We start from the raw sequence: 16,078 nt of genomic DNA on the forward strand, positions 1-16,078 counted from the left end.
AGCTTTTTCTCCTCTATCACCCAAGCACACAGTGGACAGGAATAGTTCTCAGTCTCTACTGCCCTGCCAAATCCTCAAAGATAGGAGTGTCCCCGCCTACAAACTGCCCTATGGCTACAGGCACCACATTCTGAGGCAACAGAAGTTAGAAGAGATAATAAAGGCCTGTTAATATAATCTTCTCAGTTCTTTGAGGCAACAAAACCGGTAATTTCATTAGCAGAAATATGCAACTGCTACTTTTTAAGTAACAGCCATGCCACTTGCCATTTCAGACTCAGATGTTCCATAAGTGGATGAGGAAAAATGGGTCTGTGCTGCTTCAACCCTTCAACAGTTGCAGTGAAATTTCAAGACAGACCAGTATGGATGTTGAGCTCTGCCTACACACGCAGCCCTGTACTTTGAAAGACTCAGAAGGGAGAAGAGACAGCAATCACAACCTCCCTGAAGTCATCTAATTCTGCTCACAAACGTACTGCATATATAAACAAGGAACACAGGCACAAATGGTTAAGAAAGTAATAGTTAAAAGGGAGCCTAAGGGAATAATGAAGTAATTTAACATTTGAAATTACTTTAGATTTAAATGTCTCACCTTCAGTTTAGAACTAAAATGCTGGTCTAGCCTTTGGGAAGTAAATTTTACAAATTCCAACAGTCCAACAAAAGAAACTTTGTAATTAAGTGTTTCATAGATAGAAATAAATTATTCATTAGTAGAACTCACATTTGGGTTTTATTATACTCCGTAAAATATACAGGAATCTTGAAATACTGAAAGAGTGCAGGTAAATACAGTATTCAAGCAGTCACTATTTCTATGTACATGCTCATTAATTTTTCAAAACCCCCACAAAATTATCAAATAGATCAAAATATTGTCCCATGTTTCCACACTATGTTCAGAAAACCAGCTGATAATTTACAATATCATAAAGATTTCCAGTTTCACAATACAAAAAGGATAAAAAGGAAATTGGAATCAGTTTGTAGTAATTTATTTGTACTTGACCAGGACATGCAAGGATTCCTTGCATGTACATAAACAAATTCACTTGAAAATTAACAGTTATAGTTAAAGCAGAGCCAAATAAAGTAAATATCCGTATTTAACAGACAAAACTTCAGCTTACTTATGTCAGTTTTTCATTCTTCAGGCAATGAAAAAAATAACAGTAGTCTGTTATAAATTAAAAAAAAAATAAAAAATCTTCGGGCAAGTCTGAACTACATTTACAGGGACCTTCTTTCTGCTGTTTATTTTCTAAATGGAGCACAACAAAGATACACAGCTCTTCCCACAGACCAGACACTGTACTTTTTTTTCTAATAGGGAAATATACTTTTAAATTCAGCTCCCCCCCTTGTAACTCCAGGGTTTTTGGAAAAAAAAGGTGATAGGGATATACAATTTTAATCTTGCATACGTATTTATGATGAAAGGAAAGTGGACAAATTATTGAAAAGAACTCTCAGTCACAACAGGGTTATCAAGACATTTCAATTTTATAAGCAGTTTTGTAGTTTCCAAGTTACTCATGTATTTTTAAATTAAAGAAAATCTCAATCCAAACCCCAGAAGTTAAAAATCTAAATGTGTGCAACAATTACTGCTTCCCTCCCACATCTCCCACCCCTTCCCTTGTTTATTACACTGTACATTTTTCACCCTGACTTCACCTTGTTAGCTGGTTTAATTTTAGTATTATAAAAGTATTACGACAAGTTAATTTTCATTTCTCCTAAAAGAAAATAAAACTTAAAAGTACATCTGCTTTCTTTCATGGTACGTTTAATAGTGTCGGAAGGCTTGCAGATGATAAGATAAAAAATTAAAAAAAAAAAAAAAATCAACATTTGAAACCAACTCTAAGCTTCTTTTCCAGAAGTAATTAAGGTTTGGTTAAAACAACTTCTCAACCTATTCCAGTTTTCACAAAAACATTTTTAATTAAAAAAAAATCTTTAAGTTATTTGGTCCTTTGGCAATTTGCAGAAAACAATGCCTACTGTACCAAACTCATTTATTGCCTTCAAAATGGTTTTAATTTTATTGATAATATTTAAATCTAGAATCCTTTGTGTTGTAGAATAGTGTTGTTCATTTACATCAAGTAGGGTGCCCAGACTGCAGAATTTACTCCTGGCACCAGAAACAGAATGGCAGAATACAGTTAAATAAAACAGTTTTGACATTCTTTATTTTATTTGTTTTTGCCATGGATTCCAAGAACTTATTCAAGAATTTATGCTTCTTCTGCAAAATATGCTCTTAAAAATCCTCCTAAGAGTCTCACAGATTTTTTTTTTATATGCAGTCATAATAAAAAACATCTTCTCAAAGGTCTGCTCTCTCTTCTTGCATTCAAACACTGACAGCTTTATTTTTCAAAAGCACAAGCCTGACCTTCCAGCGTGAGGGTTCACTCTTCAGACCAACAAAATGTAGTTTCTAATAGGTCTCAGAATCAGAGTCATTTAGTTCGTCTTCTTCTGTATAGGGGTAGCCATCTTCCCTGCCAATATTGTTGAAAGTACAGTAGGAGCTATGGTCACTCCTCATGATTGGCAAGGAATCAAAGGTGACAGTTTTTGAGGTGTTGGTGTAATGATTAATGGCATTGAATGTAAGGGAAGGTATCGTGCTGCTCGATGAAACAGGCATCATCGTGGCCAGAATGAGAGCCAGGCAATCAGCCACATCCTTAGTGGGCGCACAGGCCAAAGCTGGTGTGTAACCTGGAAAGTCAAGAAAAAACAAAACCTCCATTTAAAATAACGATTATGTCAGAATTTCCCCAAGATCATGTCATCTTTCACTGGCAAAAATATTTTATACTGCTTAGTTCTGCACCATTTTTATAAAAACAAACACAACCCATAAAATTAAGTGCATTATCAATTAGTATTTTTAAACTTTCCATTACAAAAACAACCTGGAAGTGAGTGGACTTTGGAACAGACACATAATTGTGTGGTTAAGCAAAGTCAGACACTCCAGGCCAGCAAGAAAAGCCTGGATTTGACAATGGTGAGGAAGTCAACTGGATAAGGAGAGAGAACTAATGGCAGCCAACAGTGATAGGTGAAGGCATCAACTGGAAAGCCACTGCAGAAACTACAGCTAAACATATTAAATATTTCTTAATCCAGAAACTTCCACCAAGTTTTTAATCACCAACAGTTATTTTAATAAGACTGTCCTCTCTCAGTAACAAGCTGGCTAAATCAGCAGGGGCAGTTAATTGAAAAGGAAGCGTATACAATTTCAACCAACCTATATTAGAGTATACAGTAATATACAGTAATCTAAACTATAAAGCCAATGCCTAACTTGTATTTGAGGGATATCAATGAAGAAATCACAGAAGTCTGAGGAAACATCAACTGGATTAGTAGGCTAGGACTTGCAGAGAGAAACTACACCTCTTGGTTGCCCAACTGGTCCAACCAAACTCCTTCTGCCAGGCAATGCTGCTGCGACAATACCCACGTGCAGGAGGTCTTGGGCTGTGGAATGATTTGCAGCCAGGTCATATAGCTGTGAAATTGCTTCTGGATAACTGTGGCTCTAATAACCCTACAACACATCTCCTTCTGCACCTTCCCCCTTCCCTATGTACTTGCCTCTACTCATTAAATGTCAATAAGAACGCTTCAGATCCTCCTCAGTGGAGATCTGCACATTGCTCCTGTCTCAGGCTTTAGGCTTAACCGTTCAGCAAGGCACCTGAGGATAAGTTTTGTCACAGGTCTCCAGGTGTATCTACAACACTGAGGTACTGCAATTGGTGGTGACAATAGCAGTTCTAGGAGCATGGCAGTCACACAAGTACAATGACAGATGACAACTGATTCTGCCACCAAGGCCGAAGTAAGTTCCTTTTACCTGGCTCCTCACAGAAGCGGATGGCCAGATCACCTGGCAGCACCCTTGCAGTATCTCTCACAGCAGGTGCCCAGATATGCATGATGGATTTCTATCCACACCTTAAGAAGTCATGGAAAATGAAGCAATACCTGTTCTACCAGCATTTCAACTACTAAGGAATCATCTTTATTGCAGAAGTAGATCCAGGTCAAGTTTTATGTTAGAGCCTAGGAGTAGTTATTGTGTTGCACAACTGCACAGAAGTTTTAAACAAGGAGGCACGTTACAGACAATTGCAGCTAGAAATTAAGAAAAGAGCAAGCAGAGGACAATCTTGCAGTTGAATTATTATTTGCTCAGGACAGACTTTGTGCTTGATGCTTGGAACAGAGTAAGGCAACAGTCCCTGCCCAAAGGAGCTAGCATACAACCCAAGGAAACACACAGATAATCCAAGCACAAAACGCACCAGCTGACCAAGCGACAGGGCTGGACAGAAGTGCAGCGCAGCAGATCTTTTCATTGTTAGTAAGGGGTCACAGCACTTAAACAGCTCAGAGCTAATAGTGACAATCTGCAGGAGAGATACATTTTGAAAGGATTCAGAAGCAAGGGCCAGAGCTTGCTACACTTGGATGAAGACTGTATTTCAGGCATGTAAGGCAGAACAGAAGGCTCAAAACTGATACTCAAAGGCACACAATTTAACATCCACAGTTGCTGGAGACTGTATGAAGGTAAGATAACACAAAATAAGTTTATTCAAGCTGGCCATATTCAACATAATGTCTTTCACTATCGTGATTTGATGGAAGTTCAAAGAAGAAAAATGAACATTCACCAGCTACCTTTTTAGGTGTTTTGTTGGTTTTGCTTTTGTTTTCCCCCCTCCCTCCTTTTTTAAAGATTGCTTCTTGCTAGTCTTTGAATAGCTTTGAATATTCTTGAATACTTATGTTCTTTCTGGAACAGAGTATCCCAGTTCATCTTAAAAAAAAAGAAATACAGGCCAATATAAAGACTATATAGATTATTTGCTTCTGTTGAAAGTTCTCTAAAAACAGTGGTTGCACAAATATTTGATTGTAGGTCTTAAGCTCCTGGCTTTCATAAGTAGGAATTAAACATCACAGTTTTATTCTTGCCTTAAGACATAGCAAGATGAAGTAACTGCTTGCCCCATGAAAGACTGACATCTGTGTCCTCCACCACTTGATTTTAGTCTATGGTATTTTAAAATTATAAGAACAAATTATATTTTTACATCCCTTAATGTCAACGCAACAATAGGTATAAACAGGCTAAATTTTCTGTTAAGACGTTGGTAAATGTACTGACTCCACCAAAATACTCTTAGGCAGTTCTTCTACACTGATCCCCATAATCTGTACTTGTATCTGCATGAGCCTTCACACAACAACAACAAATTACGATCTTCATTTGTAGATGGGACAACAGAGGCAGAGTGAGGTGAAGCAGTTTCCTTGCACAACAGAAAATGGAGCCTGTGTCTTGGATGCTGACTTAAGACCAGGGCTCCCACCCTCCACATGTGGAGCTGCTCCCTCCCCTGGGGCTTGAAAGTTTCCATCAAGGCACCAATAGGAAAATCAGAGGGTTATTAATGCCGTCAGAGCAAAGACAGTTCTCGAGATAAACTGAATGAAGTCTTACACTTGGGAAAGAGAAGAAAGTGAGCTGAGGCATGATGAGTCATCTCGTAAGCATTTACAAGAAAAATTTCTTCCAGAAAACTGGAAATCTCCAATATGCACTAGAATATGAGTAAAGGAAAGCTTGGAAAAAAAAAAAATCATAAATAAAACAAACTTGAAAGGCAAATGATCACTGTAAAATCTCCATGCTGTGTCAGCTTCTGGAGTTAGAGAATTCCTCCTCTCACTACTGAGGTGCATATTAATACAAGAAATAAAAGACAGACTGTACCAGGAAATGCAGCTAGCCTGTTATAGCCTGGAAATAACCCCAAACAAGAAAAATATTTAGAAGTTGGCTGAGCGATCAAACCCAAAACTTTCAATAGTGTACAATTTCTTTTAAGACATGTAAACTTGTGTAAATAATGTCAAATTCAAACAAGTTTTTGTATCTGCAGGTGATGGCAAAGTTTCATGGTGAGAAGTGTGGAAACATGGGAAAGAACTGAAAGACAGGAGTGAGAACTGATACAGAACTGAGAACTGACCCTTAGTATGACTGCTTTGGGGAAGTATATCAGACAGTTAATTCGCTGATCCAGTTGCATTTAATCTTAAAGAGCCAAGAAGATTACATTTTTTCCAAAGATGTTAGTTGTTAAACATCTCAAAAAGTGATTTCACCACTTTAAGAGATGCTCTGTAACAAAAGCAGTATGACTTCAAATCTAGAGTTTTAAGTATTTTACAAATTATTTCTAAATTGAAATGCAGATAATTGGAGTGATGTTGGCTTTTTTCAAAACTCATGTTTTTCCGTAATTTTTTGCAGCCCAGACATAGCAGCAGAGGACCATTAAGTAGTTTTATACAGATATAAATACAAGTAGAGACTGCTTGCAAAAAAAGTCAACACAGCCTTTACAGAAAGGGACAATTTCAAAGACAAAAACGGATCACCACTCCATATCAGCTGAGGTTCTCCTGGTTACCTGTTCTAAGACACACTTCCATGTAAACACTAAAACTTTACCTTCAGTTTCACCTGATCCTACCTGAAATGCCAAGTTTGCTTGGCAAATCATTGAACTTACCTGAACTATGCTAAAGAAAGAGAATGTCAGTGTTGTGATGCAAAAGATTCCAGCACCTAGTTCTTCAGTCTGCTTTGCTAAACAGCGTTCACCCCAAAAATGCATGAAACAGTATTTAAAGCCTTTCTAAAAAAAACCAAACCAACAAACAACTTTCTCACATATTTTTACTTTAGTAGAATTAAGTAAATGTATGCTTTTTGTGGTTTTTTTTGTTTTTTTTTGTTTGTTTGTTTGTTTTTTCTTCAGAAACACACATACTCTAGCAATAGATGCTAAAATCAAAGACAAGCAGACTTGAAGCAGAACCTGGGTATCACTGCTGCCAGCTTTTCTATTTAATATAAAAGGTACACTATGGAAATCAAGAAGACTTTTGCAACAGGTTTAGCAAGTCTGATGACATACTAATACTTCTAAGGATTAAGAAAAAAATTAAATTACAGTGACAGGTGAAATCGGTTGATAAACCTCATGAAAGTTACCCTTGCTCCATCAGAGCTCAAACTATTAATCACTTTGCACAGACTGTACTTGAAGCTGGCACACTCATCCAACAGAAGAATTAATTTTTAATATTGTCAAGGCTGCTTACAATTTTGTAAACAAAGCAATTGCTATTAGAAAGAAAAGAACACACTGACGAACCAGATTAGGCAGCATTCAGAGTCACATTAACATTTAAAATCTGAGAAGAATTAAAAAGAAGTTTTAACATGCTGCAGTTAGATCCCCAGGCTGCCAGAGGAGAGTGACTTCTATGCAAAGAACATTCTTCTCTGTTATGTCAGAGATCCACCCTAACCAGGAACTGGCTGGCTGCACATCAAAAGCCCACAAAACTACAAACTACAGTTAGCATACTTGTGATGAGAAACAGAGATAAAAAAGATACATTTTCCAATCTCTTCATTTTAGGGAGTTTCACTTAGCAGTTACCCCTGCCCCCTATTTTAGGCAAGGAATGCTCTTTAAATCACCCATGTGACATTAAGTAGGGTAATTGCAAAAACACACAAAGTCACAGTAAACACTAAGAAATGAATAAACTGGAAATGTAATTTGAACCATTAATTAGCACCTCCCTTCTGGCAAAAAAAACCCCACAATAACAACAACAAAACAAACCCAAAAAAGCAACCCCCCAAAGCAGCCCCCTTCCCCCCTAACCTCAGCTGTTGCTTTCATTTCAGACACACCAGAGCATGCCGTAAGAGCTGGAGCTCTGACGCTTTTAAAAGCACATAGAATCATAGAACCATTCAGATTGGAAAAGACCCTTGGGATCACCAAATCCAACCATCATCCCTACTCTACAAAGTTCTCCCCTAAACCATATCCACCAACACCACATCCAAACAACCCTTAAACACACCCAGGGATGGTGACTCAACCACCTCTCTGGGCAGCCGATTCCAGTGTCTAACCACTCTTTCTGTGAAAAAATTCTTCCTAATGTCCAGTCTAAACCTCCCCTGTTGCAGCTTGAAGCCATTTCCTCTTGTTCTGTCACTGATTACCTGTGGAAAGAGACCAGCACCAACTCCTCTACAGCCACTTGTCAATCAGAACCCCCAGGTCCTTTTCTGCCAGACACTTTCCAGCCACACTTCCCCAAGCCTGTAGCATTGACTGGGGTTGCTGTGGCCCAAGTGCAGGACCTGGCACTTGGCCTTGTTGAAGTCCAGACCATTAACATTAGCCCAACTATCTATTCTATCCAAGCCTCTCTGTAGAGCCTCCCTATCCTCATGCAGATCAACACTCCTGCCTAGCTTGGTGTCATCTGCAAACTCACTGATAATACACTCTATGTCCTTATCAAGATCATCAATAAAGATGTTAAACAGAAACAGCCCCAACACTGAGCCCTGAGGAACACCACTTGTGACTGGCCACCAGCTGGATTTGACTCCACTGACCACCACTCTTTGGGCCTGACTGTCCAGCCAGTGCTTGATCCAACAGATCGTGTGCTCATCCAGGCCATGAGCAGCCAGGTTTTTTATGAGAGTTCTATGGGGAACTGTGTAAAATGCTTTTTGGAGGTCCAGACAGACAATATCCACAGCCTTTCCCTCGTCCAATAATTGGGTCATCAGGTCATAGAAGGAGATCAGGTTTGTTAGGCAGGACCTGCCTTTCATAAACCCATGTTGACTGGGCCTGATCCCCTGGTTATCCTCTATATGTCTTCTAATAACACTCCAGATGATCTGCTCCATGACCTTCCCTGGTACTGAGGTCAGACTGACAGGTCTATAGTTTCCCAGATCCTCCTTTCTGACTTTCTTATAGATGGGTGTTACATCTGCTACCCTCCAGTCCATTAGGACCTCCCCAGTTAGCCAGGACTTCAGGTAAATAATGGAAAGTGGCCTGGTGATCACATCTGCCAACTCTTTCAGCACCCTTGGACGTAGCCCATCCAGTCTCATAGACTTGTGTGTGTCTAAGTGGTGTAGCAGGTCTCTGACCACTTCCTCTTTAATTGTGATGACCTCATTCTGCATCTCCTCCCTGTCTCCTAGCTCACATGGCTGTATATCCATGGAACAGCTGGTTCCGCTGCTAAAGACTGAGGCAAAGTAGGTGTTGAGCACCTCAGCCTTTTCCTCATCCTTTGTTACCAAGATTCCCTCTGCATCCAATAAAGGATGGAGATTTTCCCTAATCCACTTTTTGCTGTTAATGAACTTATAGAAACATTTTTTATTATCCCTAACAGCTGTAGCTGCTTTGGCTCTCCTAATTTTCACCCCGCATAGGTTCACTTCTATAGACTTCATGAGTGACCTCCTGTCCCCTCTTCCAAAGGTCATAGACTCTCTTTTTGTTCTTAAGGTCCAGCCGAAGGTCCCTATTTAGCCAGGCTGGTCTCCTACTCCGCTTACTGGTTTTCCGGCACACGGGGACAGCCTGCTGCTGTGCCTTTAAAACTTCCTTCTTGAAGTATGTCCAGCCTTCCTGGAATCCTCTGTCCTTCAGGGCAGCCTCCCAAGGGACTTTGTCAATCAGTCTTCTGAGCCAGTCAAAGTTTGCCCTCCGGAAATCTAAGGTGGCAGTTTCACTAACCCCTCTCCTTGTTTCTCCAATGACCAAAAACTCAATCATGTCATGATCACTGTGCCCTAGACGGCCTCTAACTTCTACTTCCCCCCCAAGATCTTCCTGGTTCACCAGAAGCAGGTCCAGGAGGGCACCCTCCCTGGTTGGCTCACTTATCAGCTGTGTGAGGAAGTCATCTTCCACACATTCCAGGAACCTCTTGGAATGCTCTCTCTCTGCTGTGTTGTATTCCCACCAGATGCCTGGGAGATTCAAGTCCCCCACAAGAACAACAGCAAGTGACGGAGATTTCTCCCAACTGCTTATAGAAAGCTTCTTCCACCTCACTGCTTTGGCTGGGAGGTCTATAGCAGACTCCCACAGCAATATCAGCTTTATTGGGCCTTAACCTAATCCCAACACTCTTAACGTCATCTCAACTTGCTTCGCAAGCTCTCACAGCATTCTCTAACATACAGGGCCACTCCACCCTCTCTCCTTCCCTTTCTATCCTTCCTGAACAGCTTGTAGCCATCGACTGTGGCACTCCAGCTTTGGGAGACCACAGATGTTTGACATGACAGTATGCAAATAAGAAGTCAGTACATCTAATTTTCTTTTGCTCTTTCAAGGAATAGGATTTATCCTCAGTCACAAGGCAGTTACTTTTTCTTATTTCTATGTGCCAAAAAGCTCTAAAGAGCCAGAAGCTTGAGACCAGTAACTGAGATCTGTAACACCAATATACCTACCGTGAAAAAATGGCAATTCATCCCAGCTAAAGAGCTGAAAGTTACATTTTACTTTGAGCATTTTATTTTTCTGACCATTTTCAGTATGCCAAAACTGGTTTATTTATAGGGCATACTTTATAAAACTACAAATGCAAACCAAACATTTCAGTGCTGTGACCTGCATGGTTCTTAGCGTTTTCACTCTCCTTACACTTCTGCTGCTTTGCTAAAATGTCCTGTCACTAACACGTTTTTTTTCCATGGGGGAACCTATTGCTAGGCCAATATGAAATTTCCAAAGGGTTGCTGCTTTTCAGAGAGCCGAGTTTAAAACCACAGTTCCTATAGGGAGAAAAAGTTAAATTGTTCTTACCATTTTCATCTACAGCAAGTACACTTGCTCCCTTCCCTAAAAGCTCTTGAACTACAACCGTTAGTCCATTCCGAGCAGCAACATGCAGAGGTCTGTGAAGACAAGCAAACTCATGTATAAACCTTAGAACAAGATATTAAGATAGGTAGCTTGCACCTAGTTGAATGTTTAAGTATTTATACTTGTGTGTTATTTACACATTATATAAATTTTGTAGATACAACCGCTAAGATGGGAAAAATAGCAGGTATTTCCTTATTGCAAACAAGTTGTACAATAACAATTGTGCACCTTCTTCTTTTTATGGCACCACACATTAAGGAAGTAGCTACTAGAAAAGACCTGCCTGCTTATGAACTTTATAATTGTAAGAAGTTAGAAATATCTAGTACCCAGCTGTTGAGGAACCCCCTTCACTGAACTGTTGTACCAGGTACCATCCCACCTGAGAGTTACTGTGTATCACTGGCAATAACCAACAGAACACTAAATGCAGAATGGTAGTCACTGTACTGCATGTAAACGCTTCTAAGATATGCAAAAGCAACTCCTCAATCCACCTTTTGGAAACCAGTATATTCATTATGACTAGAGATTTAAAAAATATTTTACACTATAATGCACGAAGCAAGCAGATTACTGTTCAAAACCTCAAACTATTAACCATTAACTGTTTTGCAGTGATTTGACCTATCAAGCATGGCTTTACCTCAAATATTTCAATGATCTATTTTTCAAATGCAAGTTTTTCAAAATTGGTTTCCACTGGCTGAAATAAAACTCCACCACCACTCAGCAGGAAACAGAATACTCAGCTTACTTCCCCTTCTGCTTTATGTTGCTCTTAATTTCTTTTGAGATTCTTTAATTTGGTTTAAGTAACTGTGAACTATATTTTGATTTGTAAACAATTGCCTTACTTAGAGACCAGAAATGCAAAAGATACAAATAGGAGTAACTGTATCTATGGTGCTTACATTAAAGTTTTAAAATTCAAGAACTAATGCACACCACAGATATCCTGAAAATATACTGTAATTAAAATGACTTTAATATAGAGGCCAACAATTGTAATCCATATCTTACCACAAAGTAGGACATCATTTAAGCTTTGTAGTAAGTCAGTTTAGTTACTAAAAAACATTTACTAAACCAATAGTATTTTAAACAACTGTTAAAATCTTGCAATTTTGTATAAATATTTCAATGTGTACCTAATTCTCCCCATGACATCTCTTGATCAGACTGTATGAACAAAGGCATGGGGAATTAGAGAAGCCTGTGGTAGCATACTTTCCCACTTCTGTTCCCAACTCATTTTTTGCCTTTTCTTCTCTTGAGACATTTCTGCTTCAAGCCAGAAATGAGGGAATCAGTCCCTTTCGTGCTTCTTGGTTATTTCATGCTGCCTGAGGTGCACCATGGTGAGCACGAAGAGCAGAGAAAGAAGTCTGACTACCTTAACTACTTAGTTCAAAAAGATATTTGGAAATGGTTGGGAGGACTGTAGGAGTTTGAACATGACAGATTTCAGAAGGGATGTAAGGCCAGAGAAATATGCAAGTTGCTTACAAGTTCTGTTGTTTATTTTCTAAAAGATCTGTGCTAGCATTATTAAAACAGTCCAACAATTCGTGTACATAACTCAGTTACGTATCTGGTGTCAAATACTGCCTGTAACACTAATACATTCTTTAAGGGAAAAAAATGAAAAACAGTGATTTTAATAGCCCATCCTGACCTCTATTCCCCAGGATGTTGCACCACTACATTATTTTAAGTTTTCCTTATGTTCGGTCTTAATTCTACTTGAGAGAAGATCTTCAGGAAGCATTAAGAATACTGTATTCTCCATAATATTTAATAGAAGATACAATACAGTCTTTCATCCTAGCAGGAATAGGTGTCTTTTGCTAACAGCATCCTGAAGAACAGAAGCACATTTCAGGTAGGTTTGGTTTCTTTCTTAGCTAGCTTTGAAGACAAAGTCTTAGTTTGGCTCAAATGACTTGTTAAACTGAAGTGAATTTAATGGAAAAATTAGATAATTTATAACACAGAAAAATGTTGTTTACATACAAACCACTGAGGGGTTTGCAGTAATTCAACCAGGATTCCATGAATCAGAATACTGTAAGTTTTATTTATCATCCCTTTCACCTAGCTAAAACTAGAACTTTAAGTATAAGCAAAAACACTGTTTCACTTCAAGATGGTTCAACTCTTGATACCTATTAAGCAATTAAAATTCAATCAATTTGGAAAAAAGTATTTCCTGCTGTACTCCCTGCTGATACGTACGTTTGCAAGGCTGCATTGGTGGCATTGATGAGGTTTCTATCTGTAATCTTCTCCAGTATTAACAAGGCACTAGTTTCATGACCCTTAACAGAGAACAAACATCAGTTATATAACAAATATTCTCCAAAAATTGCTTTGAAGGCCATTTCAAAGTAACAAGTTAATATTTTCAAACAGTGCTTGCTAACCCAAAGCTCAGCACTGATAAATCAGACTACACACACCTTGCTGCATGCCAAATGGAGTGCTGTGTTCTTAGAACTGTCTTGCAAAGTCAGATCAGCTTTAGCACTGCTAACCAGCACCTCTGGGGAAAGAAAGATTTCTATTAACCAGAAGCATATTCATTAAAGTCTTAATGGCTTACATTTGTGCAAAATGATACCCAATTTTGACAAAATAGATCCACAAGAACATTAAGTATATGGGAAATTTACCCATAGTAAGATTAACAAACTTAAGAGAAGACTTATATAAAGCTTTCTCTTTACCAACTGTGTTCGTCTGTCCGTTTTCTGCAGCCATCATTAAAGGTGTTTTCCCAGAAGAATCTACAGCATTTACTTGAGCATTATGGCTGAGGAGAAGCTGTAGACACTCAACGTGATCTGTAAAAGCTGCTGCATGAAGAGGAGTCCTACAACAGATCAGAAGACAATATGGTCACATTCAGCCATGCTTTCTACTTTATTCAAAGGGGCATCCTGACTGTGATCCTGCAGATACAAAAGACTGGGTAGTCCCTCCCACTGGTCCTTTGAAATCAGTATTGCTGGAGCTGTGACTGCTGCCTTTAGCAAGTCAGCTTCAAATTTCAAATAATTCCCTCTGTGTTGTTTATAAGAGACACAATTTGATTCAGAAATAAAAAGCAGCATAAAATACTGCTCACAAAGTGATACCATTTAAAACATGCTCAAATTTGCCTATAGAATAAAAAGCCAATTCACATTTATTGATTCAGGACAGGATTTAAAAAATTAAAAATCTATTTCTAGACAGAATAAAAAAAATACAAAACCCCCAAATGATTATAGGATTTGGTAGAGCCATTCTATTACATTACATTCTTCCAATGTGCATTTACATTCTTACCTTCCTTTTGAATCTGTTGAATTTACAATACCAGCACCTAGTGTATCAATTAACATCTCTGCAGCACCTTCATTGTCATTTATCCTACAATGAATTAAACAGGCTGTTACTTACAGAATGATAAATCTTTTGTTAAATACAGCATTGAAATCTATTAATAATAATTTTGCACTTCCTTACACAGCACAATGCAATGGACTGAAAGAATTTCCTTCCATTTTCTGGAAAACTTCCTGTTCCAGGAGGAGCTCTACACAACTGTCATGACCTAAAGTAAATATAAGAGTTAGGTATTAAAAAAACAGGGAAAAGGTCTGTTTATGGATTACAACAAAAGTATGGATCTAAATTAGATTACACAATATTTTCTTTGAAAGCTGCAAAGACATATTGGCTGTATTTGATAGGGCTACATTTAGGAACTAAGCCATTTTTAGAAATCTGAAAATGAAACTGTAAGCTCTGTGAAATTTAGAAGGGACATCATGCTGTCTGAATAACATCCAGAACACGGAATTTAGCTCTTTACACTTCCACTTTTCAAACTCTTCTGTACATTCACCTCTTAGTCTACATGAAGAAGTCTCCACCATTTTAGAGTTACTTTATTAAACTGTCTTGCTAAACTAAAAGAAAACGCAAGTTGATAGTCAAAACAAAAGCTCAAAAAGAACATATTAAACCTACCCTGCTATTATTTTCAAAATTCAATAGCCTGCTGCTGTAGGGGTAGCTAACAATTGTAACTATCTGCTTGATTTTTGATACATATATGCAGAGAACCTCAGTTCAACATTCACTCATCTCTGAAGATTTGTATTTTCACAAGTCTTGCTAAATTTTCAACAAATCAAGCGTATTTCAGATCTGTTTTATTCAGACACTTTGGTCACTCTTCTAATTTTATCAATGTGATAAAGAGATGTTATTCTAATTAAAATTATCAGAGTATTACCCAGTCGCTTCAGCTGTGAAGTCAGCTTAGTTAGTTATTCACTTAAAAATAATTGGTAAAATGAAGTTCTAAGCCCTTACTTCTTGATCTTTCTGAACTATGCAACTCATAGGTGAAATAAATGAGAATCTCTGCAATGTTGGAAAGGAACACAGAGCAAAATCTTCAGCAAAGGAGCCAAATGAGTTTCCTACCTTTTAAGGCCCCCCCTCATCCCCAAATCAAAGAAAAATGTAAGTGAAGAAAAAATAAACTATTTAATCACATCTGTATACTTTAGCTTCTTATGCCTATTGAGGTTGATTTTAAGGAAGTTTAAAAAAAAAAAAAAAAAAAAAAGATTTAATCTGAAACTTCCTTCCAAGACTTCCTGTGAAGGTTATTTTTCTGACACGTGTGGCACATTTCTATTGCCAGGTACTACGCTGAATTTCTTGCAAGACTCCACGAGGAACTAAGGTGGTTTATAACAAAGCTGTAGAACGAAAAAATAAACACCTCATATTATGTGTTAGGTGTTACTGCATTCCCACTCAAGATAGCATGTTGTCACATTGACTAATATGAACTCAAAGAGGAGACTTTATATGTTGCTTTTGTAAGTAGTAACAACTTCTGTCTTACCAAGAAACCAGGACAGACCTCTATTTTAACTTGAATGTATTTTACCATTATAGCAGGCCCAATGCAGTGATGTGTAGCCGTGATTGTCTGCTAGGGCAGGTACTGGATCTGCAGATGTAGCTGACTGCAGGAGAGCTCCTAGAACACCTATATGTCCACATGCAGCTGACAAGTGTATAGGGGTTCGTCCCCTACAGTCTCGTAGCAAGGACTTAGCACCATGTTGAAGCAAAGCTTCCACACATTCTTCATGCCCAGTAACTGCCTGGGAGAGAGAGACAGGAAATAGCAAGTTTGTACATATTCATATATGTAAGACAAT

General features: G+C 38.4%; 1 protein-coding gene across 4 annotated transcripts in view; it reads right to left on the reverse strand.

Moving 5' to 3' along the window:
* Nucleotides 1-720: 720 nt before the first annotated feature.
* ANKRD28 (ankyrin repeat domain 28) overlaps nucleotides 721-16,078 on the reverse strand; it is a 119,902-nt gene continuing 104,544 nt past the window's right edge. For all 4 annotated transcript variants that reach the window (XM_051610940.1, XM_051610938.1, XM_051610937.1 and 1 more), the window contains 8 exons: nucleotides 15,802-16,021; nucleotides 14,358-14,445; nucleotides 14,178-14,261; nucleotides 13,574-13,719; nucleotides 13,307-13,389; nucleotides 13,083-13,165; nucleotides 10,782-10,873; nucleotides 721-2,742 (listed from right to left, as the gene is read on the reverse strand). In XM_051610940.1, the coding sequence (XP_051466900.1) occupies nucleotides 2,456-2,742; nucleotides 10,782-10,873; nucleotides 13,083-13,165; nucleotides 13,307-13,389; nucleotides 13,574-13,719; nucleotides 14,178-14,261; nucleotides 14,358-14,445; nucleotides 15,802-16,021 (1,083 nt within the window). In that variant the 3' untranslated portion in view covers nucleotides 721-2,455. The remainder of the gene's footprint in view (nucleotides 2,743-10,781; nucleotides 10,874-13,082; nucleotides 13,166-13,306; nucleotides 13,390-13,573; nucleotides 13,720-14,177; nucleotides 14,262-14,357; nucleotides 14,446-15,801; nucleotides 16,022-16,078) is intronic.

This window comes from Apus apus, chromosome 2 (genome assembly GCF_020740795.1).
Source record: "Apus apus isolate bApuApu2 chromosome 2, bApuApu2.pri.cur, whole genome shotgun sequence".
Classification (NCBI taxonomy): Eukaryota; Metazoa; Chordata; class Aves; order Apodiformes; family Apodidae; genus Apus; species Apus apus.